The sequence below is a fragment of the Mastomys coucha genome, unplaced genomic scaffold, assembly GCF_008632895.1.
Source record: "Mastomys coucha isolate ucsf_1 unplaced genomic scaffold, UCSF_Mcou_1 pScaffold8, whole genome shotgun sequence".
NCBI lineage: Eukaryota > Metazoa > Chordata > Mammalia > Rodentia > Muridae > Mastomys > Mastomys coucha.
In genome coordinates, this window is record NW_022196914.1 from 49,558,604 (window position 1) to 49,576,817 (window position 18,214).

An 18,214-nucleotide genomic window follows, 5' to 3' on the forward strand; every position below is an offset into this window, starting at 1 on the left:
AGAGATGAGCATAATTTACCAAATGGCTTCTGTTTTGCATGGTTTTCTATCATGTGTAATGATGGTAGAGCAAAGGTATGTCCCTCTAGTCACCCTAACTTTAGAAGCTCGTGAATGAGATTAGGAAATGATCATCATTTACATTTATTATATTTTACATGTAATGAGCTTTAGCTATTAACTGTAATTTGCTTCTCATCAAAGGCAACCTATTTAGAAACTAAAACCTCTCTGTCAGTTGGAATTTTAATGAATTAAGATGAAATGAGACAGTGTTAATTGGCAGTTATTGCTGCAGGATAGATTTGAGATCGTGTAAGAGAAGCCAATTCATCTCTCCATCAGGGTTAATTTGTTTGATTTAATTCAAGAATGCACCAGATATTTTCCCAAACTACTCCTACTTATTTTCAGAATTGGGGAATGGTTTGGGTCTATTGGTCTTTTATATATATATGGATTCTCATTTCTATTTGATATTCATTTAATTTGTTTTTAAAATTAAATTGTTGGCTTATGGAACATTTGTGTTATTGAAATGTGTGCACATAAACCCAAAGGAATAGCACTCTTCAGATATTCTATTTAAGATACCTGTACTTTCTAACATCTGCTTGTTTGTATCAATAAACGACCTTCCTTTCTTCTTTTTTTCCTCAGATATAAATGAATGTGAAGCTGAGCCTTGCAGAAATGGTGGAATATGTACAGACCTTGTTGCAAACTACTCCTGTGAATGCCCAGGAGAATTCATGGGACGAAATTGTCAATATAGTAAGTGATATTATGTAAAAACGTGCACACACACACCTGATGTTAGTTTTGAAGTCTGCATTTATAATAGAGTACGGGCCCAAGCTATTATCATCTGCTTTGAGAATGCATGACTGATTGTAGTGGGTCATTGCATATGTGTTCTTACTATTATACGTATTCCTCAGAGGTATTATTTGGTGCATAGACATGAAGATGTAATAGTTTCACTCTGGCAGTGGATCACACCCAGGCCTATTTTTACTGGTCTCTTTTCACACTTTAGTACACATGTTATTTAAACTTATGCCAACAAAAGAAGATAGTTTGGATTGAGCAGCTAATGGAACCAAATAGATCCAATCACAATTAACATGTAAAGATAAAACAGAAGACATCTTTGCTGGCACCTACACAAGCAAACTCTGGCTTCTTGGGACCTATGATTGTAGATTTCTGAGATGATGAGTACAACGGTGTGATAACCATTTATTCAAAATGCTAATAAGGAGGAAGAAATTGTTCTGCAAGAGATTTTTTTTTTAAAATTAAAAGTGGAAAGAAGAGTCACAACACTATACTCAATGGACTAGGACCTAAGTTAAGCAACATTAACAGTAACAATAATGGCACCCTTTTGAAATTGCTGGCCATTAAGAAAACTTTATAAATACTGATCTTGCATATAATGCCGTTATGTAACAGAATAACCAAATTCAAATGCATAGCAAAGATGCAGATTGGTATTCAGATATAGAAACTAAAGCTGATATTTGATATAGTTGTCCCCAGTTGTCACAATGAAAGTGACAGGATCCAGGCCTCTGGCTTCACAGCTATTTAGGTTCCTTTAAACTTAGCATTCTCTCTATGCACAGGATTCCTGTGAATGAATGTACAGTATGACTGTATGCTCCCTCACTCTGTCCTGCAATGGATTTATAGAAACAAGTTGAAATAAGAAAGATAAGTAGGAACTTGTGTCTCCCTTTCAGCTATGTCTGTAGAAGCATGCTTTGATTATTTTCCATCATTTACTTAGCATTCATTTAAAATTACTCAGCAGGCATATTTGAATGCTGTGATTGAACATCTCCTACTACAACCTAGCCTTGAAACCGTAAATACAATCATTTTAAGTACTGAGAACACAATTGAGTGGTACAGCACCTGCCTTCTACATGGGGAGTCTTCGTTGATCATCACCATCGAAATACTAGTAATATTTTCTATCATTTAGACTGACTGATTTTCAAAAGTCTAACTTAAAAAAAATCAAACAAATAGAAATGTCAACAAAGGAGCCCATGATCACATCATAAACTTTCTCTGGTTTTCCCTAATTTTTTTATAGAACTTTCCTTTTTAGACTTTATCTTGAAGAAGATTTGTCAATACAGTTAAGTGAAGCACTTGAATCATTCATGACATAGCAAATTTAAAATGTAAAAAATATTTATTCATTTTAGTAAAACAAAATCAAGGTACTTAAACACAGAGTTAATAAATATAAAAATAAATACATGAATTATTTATCATAAATTATGGCTCATTTAATGTAGTTGTAATGCACTTTTGCTTAATTAAAAATAAATTTATACCAAATCTTAATTTTCCTGATTTGATGCACAAATATGAGGTTGTCATCTTGCAAAGAAGGTTTTTTTAATTTTGAGAAAAATTATCATTATTCTGAATATTGAGGATGAGCTACTTGATGGGCATGATGGATCATGCTTTTAATTCTAAAATGTAAAATGTAAAGACAAAAAGTTCCTGAAAATTTCAAGGTTATCTAGTCTACACAGTAAATTCCAGGCATTTATATAGCCAGATTCTTGTTATCACTACCCCGCCCCCCCCCACACACACACTAAAAAGCAACATTCCACATAGACACAAAAATGACTATCAGGTGTTAAAATTGTCTTATAATAATTTCCAATGTATTATTAGAAGTTGTTTATTAGCTACATTTATTTTTTATACATTATACAAAAGAAATAATTTCAAGTTAGAGTTTTGTACAACACACATTAATGTGTATTTTTTCTATTTATTGAATGTAACATTTGATTAAAGTTTAATGTTGTTTATTTCTACTGAAATTGCCTTTGATTGACATGAATATTATTTAAGTGTTCCTCTAATATTTATTACATATGACAAGAATTCCTCCAATTAAAGTCTTTGTGTAGATTCCCTTGGTTATTTTCAATGACATGCTCAGGAGCCCAAAATGGTATTTTCATAAACAGCCAGGGGAAAAAATGGTAAGGTTCTGTAATGACAAACCTCTCCTTATGAGAACAGATTGGTTTTGTCATGCATGTTTAACTGGATGTGATATTTAAATCAAGATAAAGCAATGGAAACAGAGAACATATTAGTTAACTAATCTAAAAATAACTAGGCTTGTTTTCATCTGTTGAGTTTTTTTTTTCTCACAACAACCATATACATTTCCCTCTTGAGTGTTTTAATGTGACATGATTAAATTTCAGGAATGACACTCAAATGCATTTTCATCACTGACACTATTTGTGGAAATTAAAATAGCTACCCAGGGAGTTCTTATAATGCTTAGTTCTAGAACACTATGCTAAAAAAGAATTAAGACTTGGATAAGTTGGAGGGAGATAGTCATTAAAAGCAAAACCTAAATTCTTCCGTGGAAAATAAAGTAACATTCGAAATGTCAAGCTGATCTACTTTCAGATGAATGAAATTTGTAGATAATTCTATAGACCCTTACTCCAAAAGTTTCCCTTATGTTTGTAACAAAAGCTGATATGTGTGGAAATATTTTCATTAAAAATTAGCTTTTTCGCCGGGCGGTGGTGGCGCACGCCTTTAATCCCAGCACTTGGGAGGTAGAGGCAGGCGGATTTCTGAGTTCGAGGCCAGCCTGGTCTACAAAGTGAGTTCCAGGACAGCCAAGGCTACACAGAGAAACCCTGTCTCGAAAAACCAAAAAAAAAAAAAAAAAAAAAATTAGCTTTTTCTACCTTCATTTTTGAATAGTAAAAACCAGAACATTCACTAACAAATAAAGTAACATTTACTAATACCCAAATAGATACTCTATCTCCTTTTTCTATATACATGTGTGAATCTGTCTTTGTGCTAGCAGTATGTGTGAGCATTTCTGTCAACATAGGCTTACTCAGTGAAAAGTGCTACTTTTATAAATACATGTGGAATATATCTTGCACCTTAACACTATATTGATGATTTGTAAAGATGAATTTATCAACAAATATTTTTGATAAACTACATCTTTTTATTAATGATCATATGAAAATGTTGATTTCCATTTTAGATGTCATTGTATGTCAAATACTCTTCTAAGTAATATAAAGTGTCTTAATCCTCTCAGACCTATTTGAAATAGGTTTCATCCGTTTCCACTTCTACTTTATAGGGAAAATTGAGCTAGTGAGTTAAGTAATTTCCTTAGGGACCCATGGACAGTAAACTACTGTTTGACTTTGTTCCAGCTAGCTGCAGCTGCAAAATCTACAATCCAACATATGATATGGTCCTGCCAATCATGTAACAACAAAACGAGTATCATGCCACATATTTTCATACGCTTGCATTTGAAAAGTGACCTTAAATAGTGGTGGCAACAGTGGAGAAAAGAACACAGGATTTGCATTCAAATAGAACCGGCATTTAAATTTTTACTTCTGTCCTTCCTATATAATCTGAACAAGTTAATTACTACTCTTGAGCCTCAGATTCCTCTTCTATAAATGAATTTCTACTGTTGGAAATTATATTATTAGCATATATAAAATATATTTGTAATATAGGGTATAAATAAATACATAAAACCATCTCACAAGGATTTTCTGAGTTGTTAAAAATTATAATAGTAATGAACTCTTGGGTATATTTACATATTTATGTTATACATTTATTTAATTTAAATATTTATTACTCACTCAAACAACTCACTTGTATATAATAACTCAGTATATTTGATCAAAAACAATGCTTATATAAGTCAAGGATGATGCCTCAGAGGACATAATTTTAAGGAACATATGGTAAGAAAATCTTGAGGTATCTCCATGTTTACAAGAATGAATATTTGTAACCCAACTCAAGTCACTGTAGAAGGCATCACTTGTCAACTTTTTCCTTCCTTCTTTAAAATATGATGTCAACATGTTTTCTAACCACTAAACCCCTAATTATTCTTTGTGTTTATGTGTTTATGGTTATTAAAACTATCATTGTTCTTTATTTAAATGCTTAAAAAATGGCAAACTAAAGTAGTATATGTGGAGTTAATAATATGGTACCTTCTTATATGTTAAAAATGGTTATATAATTTGGCCTATAATACATAGCTCTTAAGAAATCCAGCAGTGAAAGAACACAGAGAGACAGACAGGGCCATGTAATCTCAGGCATTTGTTAAGCATAAAAACGCTGAGCTAGGGGCTGGAGCAATGGCTCATAGGTTAAAATCACTGACTGCTCTTCCAGAGGACCTGAGTTCAATTATCACACGGTGGCCCACACCCATCTGTAATGGGATCTGATACTTTCTTCTGGTGTGTCTGAAGACAGCTACAGTATACTCATCTTATATGTTAAATAAATAAATAAATAAATAAATAAATAAATAAATAAATAAAATCTTTAAAGAAAGGCTGAACTATGGATATGAAAAATAATATAGGTGAGGAGACCATATTGTGTGAGGGCTAGAGAAAGGTAACAAGGTATAGATATACACACAAAGATCTGAAGTGCAATTAGGTATTAGAGTGACTAGAAATAAGAAGAATATCATAGTGCAAATAGTTAGAAGATTTTAATGTTTTTACCTAGAGGAAATGATAACTATCTGAACAGATATATTTAGCTTGATTTAGACATCATACCATATATGTATGCATTAGACATCAGGCTAATTCATATCTTATGAATATGTACCTTTTGCTTTTAATTTCCTATTTAAAATGGTTTCTAAAAGAATTTTTTATTGAAACTTATATTCTATATTTGAGAAATATTATAATATTTCTCTTTTAACTTTGGCTTATTTCTCCAGATAACCTCATTCTCATCAAATTCCCTGCAAATGACTTAAATTAATTTTTCCTTATGTCAGAATAAAAGTTCATTGCATTTATACTATCCAGTATATATACCATTTTTCTCTATCCAGTTTTCTGTTGGCAAGTTAATAGATCAATTCCATAACTCATATCCTGTGAACGTTGCCACATGGATATATATGTGGCCCTGTGGTATATTTACTTATATACATTCAAGTGTGTACCTAGGAATTCTATGGGTGGATCATGTGATAGCTCTGTTTTCACTAACCTGAGGAACATCCATAATGTCTGCACCAGTTTGTATAGCCACCAGTCCTGTGTATAAGATTCACAGCCATCTATTGGACTGAGCACAGGGTTCCCAATGAAGGAACTAGAGAAAGGATCCAAGGAACTGAAGGTGTTTACAGCCCCTTAGGACGAACAACAATATGAACTAACCAGTATTCTCAGAGCTCCCAGGGACTAAACTACCAACCAAAGAGTACATATGGTGGGACTCATGGCTTTAGCTGCATATGTAGCAGATGTTGGCCTAGTCTGTCATCAATGGAAAGAGAGGCCCTTGGCCCTGAGAAGGTTCTATGCCTCAGGGTAGGGGAATGTCAGGGCTAGGAAGTAGGAGAGGTTGGGTTGTTGAGCAGGGGGAGGGGGGAGGGAACAGGGTTTTTTCCCCCAGAGGGGAAACTGGGAAAGGGGATATCATTTGAAATGTAAATAAAGAAAATATCTAATAAAAAAAGATTCCTGCCGGACGTGGTGGCACACGCCTTTAATCCCAGCACTTGGGAGGTAGAGGCAGGTGGACTCCTGAGTTCGAGGCCAGCCAGGTCTACAGAGTGAGTTCCAGGACAGCCAAGGCTACACAGAGAAACCCTGTCTCGAAAAAACAAAATCAAATCAAACCAAACAAACAAACAAAAAATAGATTCCTTTTCCTGCGAAACCTAATGTGCATTTGTTGTCAGTGGTTTTTTTGATAACAATTACTATGGCTACAGTAAGCTGGAATATAGTAAATTTGGGAATACTTAAGAAGAAGAAAGTTACCAACAAGAGCAGGGAGAAATAATAAGAGAGAGTAATGGGTACTAAATATAATAAATGTGTATGGAAAATTCTATAATATGACCCTTTATGTGTGCAATTAATTTGTTAGTTAATTGTATTGATACTAATTAAAGATATATTTTAAACATACTTTTCATATAAGATATTTAAAAAAAAATCAGTCCTGATTGGAAAGAAATTAGATGTAAGTAAAAGCAAACAAAGCTGAATACATCCAAGCATGTGATTAAATAAATTGATGACAAATGTTTCCTGGACCATTCTTGGCATACCTATATAGATATGAGGTTTTATAACATCTGTGAATAAATTAATTTGTTCTGCAATTACATCAAGCTACCTTCTTTCTAGGGAGCAACAATAGAATGGAATCAGTCTTGACTGTCATGCATTGTGCAGATTAATGGTGTGAAAATAGTATAGAATCTGATAATAAAACTGACAAACATTAAAAGTTATGACATAGGCATGAGAGAAGATACCAAAAGAAAGGAGTTTTTAACTAAGAAAAGTAAAAGAAAGGGCAATGGAAATGAGAAGATCATAAAAAAAAGAGACATACCAAAAAACCGTCCCTTAGCAATGTCGTCATGATTATGCCATTTCCTGGTGTTACCTGAACTGAAAGAACAAGCCATAATAGTCAATTTCATCAAAACTCCATTCTTTCTATTTCAACTCCAAGAGCTTGGCCTATACTTGTATTAACAGGCATGAGAGAACCTTTTGAGAGGCCAAAGTGTACAGTGGCCAGGGTTCACACTGGCTGGGTTACCAATTCCTCTCATACCAATTTGCAGGATAGGGAACATCCGATCGTCATACAAGGTCCTGTTCCCTGGAGTGCAAAGATCTTTAGAAAACATATAGAAGTGGTAATTTACAAAATTGAATACAGGTGAACTTAGAGACTAGGTAGCTTTGATGTGGTCACCTAAAAGGGCTGTAAGGACAATATATTCCAAGACATAGTCCTATGTACAGGGCAGATTCAGCACAGTCAGGACTTCCCCAAGGCTCCTATAATACACGTTCTCTAATAAATCTTACATCCTATGAAACATATTGTTTAAGAAGAACTAATATATGTCCTTTGCTTAGAAGATCTTGAATTTTATAGTAGCAGTAGAGTGTAATGTATACACAATATAGATATGCCCTGATAAGAGGTGATCAAGAAACTTCATTTGAAGTCATGACGATTATGGCTGTTAATATTTACCTAATAAAAGAACTTTCTTATAAACTAATCTTTTCTGACTCTTAGGCAGTTAAAATATAAAATTTATAATTTATAAAATATAAAATTGTAACTATAAAAAGAGTTAAGGAGAAACAGAATAATAATCATTCACAATTAATAACAGTTTTATTCTTGTCATGTTACAGAAATTTGCAAGATGGTTAAATATTTATTTTTGTCTCTGTAAACATCACCTGATTTAATTTAGGATTACTCTATTTCACTTGAAATACTAATATGAGGATTAATCCAGAACTCCAATAACGCAGGAGAAAGACTAGTAATCTCAGTTTGGCTACTTTTGTGAACATAATAAAAAAAAAAAACCCTGTTATGGAGTGTATACAATTTTTTCTCAGCATTAATCTTTACATAAATTAAATACAAAGTATATTCAATTTTATATCATGAATCTACACATATATTGCTTTTTAATTTTCACATATTTGAAATGGTGCATCAGTTAAGAAAAAAGTAAAAAATTGACAAAGAGGGTACTGTGAGAGTGCATCAATAGTCCTCGAGGCAAGAAAGGATTCCAGCATCCCTGCAAGGTAAGGTCTTGGCAATAAACACACACAGAAATGACCTGAGGGCAGCACTCAGTTGGATTTGCAATGCTGACACATAGGTTCCATCTTCAATCAGATGCCTTTGGGTTTGAGTTTCCATGTTACCCCCACACATTTTCGCAGACAATCAGACTTTAAAAGTTGCCTGCTGTTCCTTAAAATGATAAGGAAGTAAAAGAGAAACAAATATCAGACACTTGCTTGTCTAGGCTTCCTAGGACTCATCAAATACCTCTAAGAAATTGAATTATATTTTTATTTCTTCCTAGCTTACTATTGGCTTGCAAATAACTAATGAAACACTATACTGTAATTTTAAATTTTAATATATGGCAATATTTCTCTATTATTACATTGTATATGACTTGAAATTATAAGTTAGCATTTTATTTACTCTCTAAGCTAAATTATACACTCATGTTTCCCAATTTAAAAACTGACATATGAGGTACATAGAAATGAGGAGTTTGTAAACAACCTAATTGAATTTAGCGCTCATGAAATATATAGCTTGGGTGGTTCAATAATGTGTATATATACATATACATATACAGAGAGAGATCATATATGTACATAATATATTGTATAGTCTATATATGTACAATAATATATTATATAGTCTACTTTTCCCAGATTAAAAATATGAATTATTTCACTTGTCATTTGGTCTCTCAGCATGTGAATGTATTAAAGAACTTAAAGCATATTCAATATCAAAAGTGAAAATATTACACCAGAAAAATATTTTAAAAAAAAGTTATTCAAGTTCTAGAACCCTAGGACATGATTAAAATATGACTTGTTTGTCAGAATTTAGCCACCAAACATTGACATTGCACATTATGCTCTATTCATAGTGACAACACAGTCTTGGACACATAGGAGAAATTTAGGTCCTGATGAATAACGTGAGCTTGAAAGAGTTAATTCATAATGAGAAATTACACACAAACTCAAAATGACTTCCTGTGATCGCAATCATCAACAGCAGATATTCATGCCTTTTTCAGATAGGGAAAGGAAATAGATGGTCCTCAATCTTTCCCTCAATAACTACAATAACCCAAATAATAGCATTATTTCTTGAGTTCTCAAAGGTTTCAAATGGTTGCAATAAATTTTGGCTGCAACTTGGAGCCAAATTTGGCAATTACAGAAACAACATGCAGGATTCCTACCCAAGGTTTTCAGTGGCTCAATATTCTTCAAAGGGAGTATGATCAGCAATATGTGACACTAAGTGGTAAGGCAAAGTGTGCAATTCTGAAACCAGGGCATCTGCTCTCTGCATCCACTTGAGAATATACAGACACAATAGACTTCTTTCTGCCTAGGTTGTAGACTTTGCCAGTGTAATTAGGACAGCTGAAGGAAGTGGGGTTGCTAGTTATTGAGGTGTGGATAGTTGCTCAGAGATCCTTAGGTGATAAAACTCAGATATGGAGACGAGAGCACCCTATTTGGATTAAGGACACCCTTTTCAAATGGGAAGGATGTCTTTCACACATAAACTAATTAAGATCTTTGTCCTATAGCAGAGCACTATAAAGATCACTATACATCATGTATAATACACTTTGGGGATATATTAACTGTGGAAATCAAGCATATGCAAAAAAAAAAAAAGGAAAAAGAAAAAAATAGAAGTAAAAATAGAACCTAACTATATTTGCTATGGATTGAATTGTTATCTAACCATAAACAACTGCTGGAAATATGTTTTTTGGTTATCTTTATTAGTCATTTTGTACATTTGCATTTCAAGTGATATCCTCCTTCCTGGTTTCCCCTCCGCAAAGCCCTCTTCCAATCCCACCTCCCCTTTGCCTCTTTGAGGGTGCTCCTCCATCCACTCACCCACTCACCCACTCCTTCCTCATCCCCTCTAGCATCCCCCTATGCTAGGACATCAAGCCTACACAGGACCAAGGGCCCCTCCTCCCACTGATGCCAGATAAGACCATCCTCTGCTACATATGTAGCTGGAGCCATGTATCACAATCTTTGGTTGGTGCTTTAGTCCCTGGGAGCTCTGGGTGGCCCGATTAGTTGATATTGTTCTTTCAATGGGGTTGCAATCCCCTTCAGCATCTTCAGTCCTTCTTCAAGCACTTCCATTTGGAGTCCCAGACTCTGTCCTATGATGGGCTGTATCTGCATCTGTATTGGTCAGATGCTAGTAACACCTCTCAGAGAACAGCCATACTAAGCTCCTGTCAGCAAGCGCTTCTTGGCATCTGCAATAGGGTCAGGGTTTGTTGTTTGCAGATGGGATGGATTCCTAAGTGGGGTGGTCTCTGGATGGTCTTTCCTTCAGTCTCTGCTCCACTTTTCCCCTCCATTTCCTTTAGAGAAGGACAATTCTGGGTTAAAAATTTTGAGATGGGTTGGTGGCCCCAACACTCAACTGGAGTCTGTGCCTATCTACTAGAAGTGTAAATATATTTTCATTTGTTTATTGACTTGAAAGTTTAAAGTAGTAAAGGTACAAATTATATATTTGTAACTTACATAAAATTAGAAGTTAAATATTATATATTTGATACTCATACATTTTATTAATAATCTATAAATTAATATGATAATAATTATATATTAATAGCAAAATAACTATTAACATACTTCTATAATCATGTTCATTAAAACTGGGCAATTAATAAAAATAATGGAAGACTGAGGTTAGACAGAATTATCAAGGGAGGAAGTGACAATTAAGTACATGAGATTGCTAAAGATTAAATATAAAGGTAGTTTTTATCTGAAAGTGTGTGTGTGTGTGTGTGTGTGTGTGTGTGTGTGTGTGTGTGTGTGTAGAAATATAATATGAAGCTCTCACTTTAGCACTTAGGAGGTAGAAACAGGAAGCTCAATAGTTCATGGTTACTCTGGTTTTTTGCATCATGGGTTCAAGGACACCCTGAGCAAATGACATTCTGTTTCAAAAATTCAAAATCAAAACAAAATAATAATCAAAAATATGAAAGAAGAATTAACTAAAAAGAAAAAGGAAAATAATCTTTACAGAAGTGTTGGTTGATAAAATAGACCCTAGGAGAAGAATTTTTTCATTCCAGATCAAGCCATTAATGGGCCATATGTAACCGTACTGTGAGTCAGAGAAGAACTCAGGATAGAAGATTGTTCTGGTGTTAGTAAGAAATAAAAACCACAGAGAACCTCCCAGGTTAAGAGATATGCTACTTTGAGCATATCTTAAACTCTAAAGAGCCATTAAAGCAGCTAAGGTCCTAAAAATAAATTTCATAGTAGTCACCTGAATAGCTTTATCTGGTCAATAATACACTTTCTTTTTAGAACTCTAAAGGAACAGACACATAAAATATCCAATGTAAAAGTAAATTGAACTTGAAGAGCATGGTTCTATAAAAAGAATAAAGCCAGCACAAAGTCAGTAACTGCAAACCTAAACTTCAAGAAAAACTGGAGCAGAGCAGAAAATAAACTATTCTGACAAGAAAAATGGAAAGAACAAGAGTCATATAAGAAAGCCTATAAATACACAGCACTATTATCTAACCACCAAACACCCAGAATGGAAAACATAGCTCTGAACTCAGATCCCGAAATACACTTTACATTTTCTCTACTATGTTCAAGAAGACCAAAATTCGGTGATATCTATTAAATGACTATTATCTATAAATATCATTTCATATTTATTTACCAAATAGTAACTTAATAATGCCATCTCCTTTTCCAATAAAATTATTCCTGTGTTCTAGTATAATTAATAGTCCTTTTATTTTTCAAAATTTTTATATTTGAAATTATAATATAACAACATTTCTCCATTCTCTTTCTTCCCTCTAAATCCTCCCATATGCCCTCCCCATTCATGGCCATTTTTATTCACTGATTTGTTATTGCATGTGTGTGTGTGTGTGTGTGTGTGTGTGTGTGTGTGTGTGTGTGCGCGCGCGCGCACACTAAATATAACCTGCAATTGTGTGACATAACTTTTTGGCAGGGAGACATAACACAGGTCTGCTCCTTCTGGATAGGGATCCCATGACAGCCAAAAGTACTGACCAATACCACCAGGGTCTAGCAGTGAACCAATGAGTTTTATTGGAGTTACTTACATGGGTGAGGATTTACTAACGGGTGCAGAAATGACTCAAAGGCAGCTACATCATCATGGCCAACCCTAGCACAAGTGACAGTTCACAAAATCTGAGAAGCTGGAGCACACTGAAGAGCCTTATAGTCAGTTCAACATGTTTAAGTGTCTTTTCCAAGTGACTCCTATTGTCTGGATCTCTTCTGCTCCGCTGTTTTCTTGTTTCTTCTAAGCAGCTGATGTGTTCTCAGAAGCTTACTTTGAAACTCACTCACCGTGTTTGAATCTTCTTGTAGTATTTATTGCTCATCATGGCGGCAGAAGGCTTCATGAATATGGGATTTCCTGAAGCTGTTTTGGTTGTTGACTTTTCTTCCTGCTTCAGGAACAGGGTGGAACGCTTCAATATCCAAGAAAGCTGTTACGGAAAGCATGGCCTGCCCATATAATGTTATAGGATTGTGTTTTCAGAGCTGGCTATTTGGCACTGGTAAAGCAATTGGTTTGCTTTTCCCCGCAGAAGACTACCTCTCTTCAGTCATCTGAGGCTCTTCAGGTGTGGCTCATATATCATAGGCTTTTCCCTGTTCAGTTTGACATGTCTATTGGTGTCATACTGAGCACACGATAGTAATTAATTTAGGATTAAAGATTAAAATTAAGTATGTTTTTCTTTTTTTTTTTTTAAATATTAGAGTACCTAATGCTTAATCCAGTATTTATTTTCTAAATCTGTGTTTCTGTTAAATGTTTAGAATCCGTTTAACAAAGTTAATTTACATGGACACCGGTAAAAAGTAATAGTGATTGGCTATCTAACAACTCAAACTTTTGCAAAGGCTCTATAAATATAATTATGCTACATGCCAAAGCTAATTATATATATGTATATACATATGTATATATAATGTGTATAATATATATATATGTGTGTGTGTGTGTGTGTGTGTTATGTGATATTTGACACAAAGACATTTGAAATATTGCTGTTGTGACCTTGGTCTGGCATCTCTGATTTGTGGCAAATAGAACCACCTAATTTATCTGACTAAAAAGATCATTTTTCAAGTTATGAATAAACAAAAACTGTGAAGAAAACTGGGGACATTGCTTAGCTTTGTGCCCTGTACCTCTCTTTCTATATTATCAGATCCATGTCAAATAGTCTGTCAAAAATTTTATTCACACATTATTATTCTATTACTTTTCTGTACAAAAGATGAATTCAGTATATTAAAATTTCTCAATTTGACAATATTTGGACTTAAAGTGCCTTCTCCTAATAACAGCGCAGTAGGTCACCACATTGTACATGAAGACGATATTGACAACACAAAACGGCAATCAATTCTTAAAATACATCTGAGTAGGAAAATAATTCATAGGTACTTTTTAATTCCTTTTCTTAACATGGGAAAGAGACAGTTGTATTTTGTTTGTTTTGTTTTGTTGTTGTTGGATTTTTTGAAACTTTTGTTAGAGTAGTTTGACAGTCTTCATGTTTCTTTGACCTCATTAATTATGCAAAACTCTACAAATATTGACCTGAAGATAGTATTAATTGTATCAATATAGTGTTTGGCATAGTTATAAAATGTACATAATCTATGTTCTGTGAGTCCCAGTGATATTTCCTCTTAAAATAACTTTAAAACAGTATGTAAAATGTTTTACACTGAAATTAATACAGAAAGGGGACAATGTCTATGGCATATTCAACATAAATGAAATCTTTTAAAAACCTCTCATCCATATTACAAGGAGAAACAGTGACCCTTGGAAACCTGTTGAAATTTTATTTACTGTGTTCTCATTAAAATTAATGTATATCAGAAAAATAGTTAGAAACATAAAAATATGTTTTAGTTTCCTTCACCTTCTAAATTGAGTTTACTCATTTTCACTATATGTAGCATATTGTCAAAGGCCATGCACATAATATATACTTACTACCATGTAAGGGTTGCTGGTGTCTTCCTTGTCTCAGCTGAGCCCAATCTTTCCTCTTATCTCTATTCCCCAGGAAGATTTCTCTCATTGTATTTACTGCCCTCTCCTCTACATCAGTTAATATACTACTTGCATCAATAGGCAAATATATTTTGGCAATTGGAGAGCGACTAATACTTCGAATTATATATATAATATATATATTATATATATTATATATATGTATATATATATATCTATATATCTATATCTATAGATATATAGATATATAGATATATAGATATACAGAGAGAGAGAGAGAAGGTGGGAAGAAGAAAGAAAGAAAGAAAGAGACCAAGAGACTGCTCCACCTGGGAATCCTTCTTATATTCATCAAATCCAGACACTATTGTGGATGCCAGCAAGTGCTGGCTGACAGGAGCCTGATATAGCTGTCTCCTGAGAGTCTCTGACAGTACCTGACTAATACAGAAGTAGAGGCTCACAGCCATCCATTGGACTGAGCACAGGGTCCCCAGTGAAAGAGCTAGAGAAAGGACCCAAGGAGCTGAAGGGTTTATAGCCCCTTAGAATAAACAGTATGAACTAACCAGTACCCTCAGAGCTCCCAGGGATTAAACCACCAACCAAAAGAGTACTCATGGTGGGACTCACAGCTCCAGCAGCATATGTGTAGCAGAGGATGGCCAAGTCAGTCATCAATGGGAAGAGAGGCCCTTGGTACTGTAAAGGCTCTGTGCCCCAGTGTCGGGTAATGCCAAGGCCAGGAAGTGGGAGAGGGTAGATTAGTGAGCAAGGGGAGGAGGGAGGGAAGAGGATTTTTATTTTTTTCCCAGATGGGAAACTGGGAAAGTAGATATCATCTGACATATAAATAAGAAATATATCTAAAAACAAACAAACAAACAAAAAACAAAAAAAAAACATTCTCTATTACAATTGATGAAAAATGAGAAACAGAGACTTAACACTTAAGCATATGAACAGGCAACTACTTAATCCAAATTAAATTGAAGTTTTAAAAGGAAAATATATGAAATATTTTTCATGTTAGTCTTACATGATTTTAGCAACATAAAAATGAAAGACAGCCACTGTCTTATCCTCTAGTTTCAGCTTCTCTATTTCCAAAATTATATAGAATTTTTGGAATCCTACTAGCTGCCTACCCAAGTAATGTGATAACAAGGCTGCTTTTCTTACTGGATGAAAAGATTTCTCTTCTTTACTATTGCACCTTAATGATGTAGTAAAAGATAGCTTCCAAAATAGCATTTCAGTTAGTAATTCATGTTATTCATCAGCCATGTTTATGAAAATGAAGGATAAAAACTCACTTCCTTAATGACTGTAATATGTGAAGGTAACTATAATTAATTCATTAATTTTACATTTATTTTAGAAAATCATAATTGTGGATGATGAGCCTTGTATACACATTAATGTAAAGATAGTAGAAAATGGGAGTGTGAGGGGTATCCCATTCTTGTGCACTTAAATGTTTAACTAGCGATTTCTTATTTGTTCTAAGGTTGTTGTGTAAATTAAATAAAACCTACAGGAAAGAAAATTTGACAAAAAGGAAAAAAAAGTTAAGAGAAAGTACATGATAAATAGTGATAATAATTTGGAAATTACAAATGACCTTTCATCCTGTTAGGACACTGTAATTTCATGGTCTATGTGATAATATTGCAAACAATCACCTCCACAATTTATTCTGTGGCATTTTGATAAGCAAAAAGAAATGCTCTGTCATAATAGACTTGCTTATATGAAGAAATATGAAAATGGACCCTACATTAGAGAGAATGCAAATAACAAGTAAGGAATGATTTAAGTGTACAGTTTACTATCATCCTTGCTTATGGATCTATAGGTTTGAAACAATGCCAACTTTATACTTGATCCTATTAAGCTGTGTCCTGCAATACGAGAACTCTCTGTCTTAAGGCATGTTATATCTGTGTCTTATGCAAAGAGACAAGAACAAGTGTATGTGCATAAGTTCACGTGTGTGTGCACACACATGCTCATGCATGTACATACACATGCATGTAGGCAAGCTTAGATCTGTGAGGATTTGTGTATCATACAGTGTCTGGAGGTAAAAGAAGAAGCCTGGGTCCTTATTTTTGACTTTGTTTGGCACAGTCTTTTTATTGTTTACTTTTGCAAGTGCCATGCAGGTCAGTCCACAGGCTCTCAAGAATTCTCCCATTCCTAAAACACATCTCACTAGACAAGTGCTGGGGATGTAGACAGAGGTTGAAATGCTGTGATTTCTAAGGATTTTAACTGTTTTACTCATGCTTCCATAGAAAATGCGTCATTAACTGACTTATCTTCCCTTTCCAAACCCTACAATATGTGGGTATGCATTATATATATATATGCAATATATATGCATTATATATATATGTATATACATATATACATATATATATAATGCATATATATTGCATATGTACAATTTTATCATTTTTATTTCTAAGATGATTTGAATACATTACCACATATATAAAAGTCAGAGATCCACTTGCTGTCATTTATTCTTTTTGTTTTGGGTTCAGGTGGTCAGATTCAGGTCTTTAGTTTTGGCTGGAAGCTTCATTACCCACTGAGTCATTTTATTACCCCATCCTCAAACATAGAAAAGAATGAGAATCTATACCAAACCATAATCTACAGTCCATGGAAGGAAGAGAAGAGTAGGAATTACAAAATTAATTAATATGTATTCTCATTTATTTATCTTAATTTGCTAGACTGAAGGCCAAAGTCTAAAATTCATCATTTTGATATATTTTGCACTTACCTAAATATCCCTAAAATCTTACATCACAATGCTTATCATGACTTAATTAGTATACCTTTGGAGTGGAGCTGTATAGTATATTCACCAAAAGGAAACCAGCATGTCTAGATGGTAGTGGTCAAAATAAAAAGAGAGGGAGGGAGGTGGAGGCCCGGGAAAGATTGAGGGGGGAAGGGGAGGGAGGGAGGGAAGGAGGGAGGGGGGAGAGAAAGAGGGAGAGGGAGGGAGGAAGAGAGGGAGGGAGGGAGGGAGAGCAAGAGAGAGAGAGGGAGAGAGAGAGAGGGAGAGAGAGAGAACTTGGACTAAGGTGAAAATGTATTCACTGTCAAGTAGAGAACAATGCACAAGAAGACAGCACCCATCATGCTGAGCCTTGATCAAATGATCTAATGACATATTTGAGTTCCTTTTACTGACTGCCAGTCACAGTTATGCTGTAGAGAATATACCAGACAGCCCGTCAGGAAAGAATCAAATACAAAAACAGTCATAAAATAAGTATAATGTCACATGGAAGACAGACATATGTTTATAAGTGTATATCAAAAGAATATATGTGCAAAGAGCATTTAAGAATTTATTTTTAAGTTACAATATGGACTTAAGAGTTTTTTGTATCTCAGAATTGACAAAATTAATTGAAGT

The 18,214-nt window shown here is 34.2% G+C and overlaps 1 protein-coding gene across 2 annotated transcripts in view; it reads left to right on the forward strand.

Moving 5' to 3' along the window:
- Edil3 (EGF like repeats and discoidin domains 3) overlaps positions 1–18,214 on the forward strand; it is a 486,419-nt gene that overhangs the window by 276,102 nt on the left and 192,103 nt on the right. For both annotated transcript variants that reach the window (XM_031360541.1, XM_031360542.1), the window contains one exon: positions 661–774. In XM_031360541.1, coding sequence (XP_031216401.1) covers positions 661–774 — 114 coding nt within the window. The remainder of the gene's footprint in view (positions 1–660; positions 775–18,214) is intronic.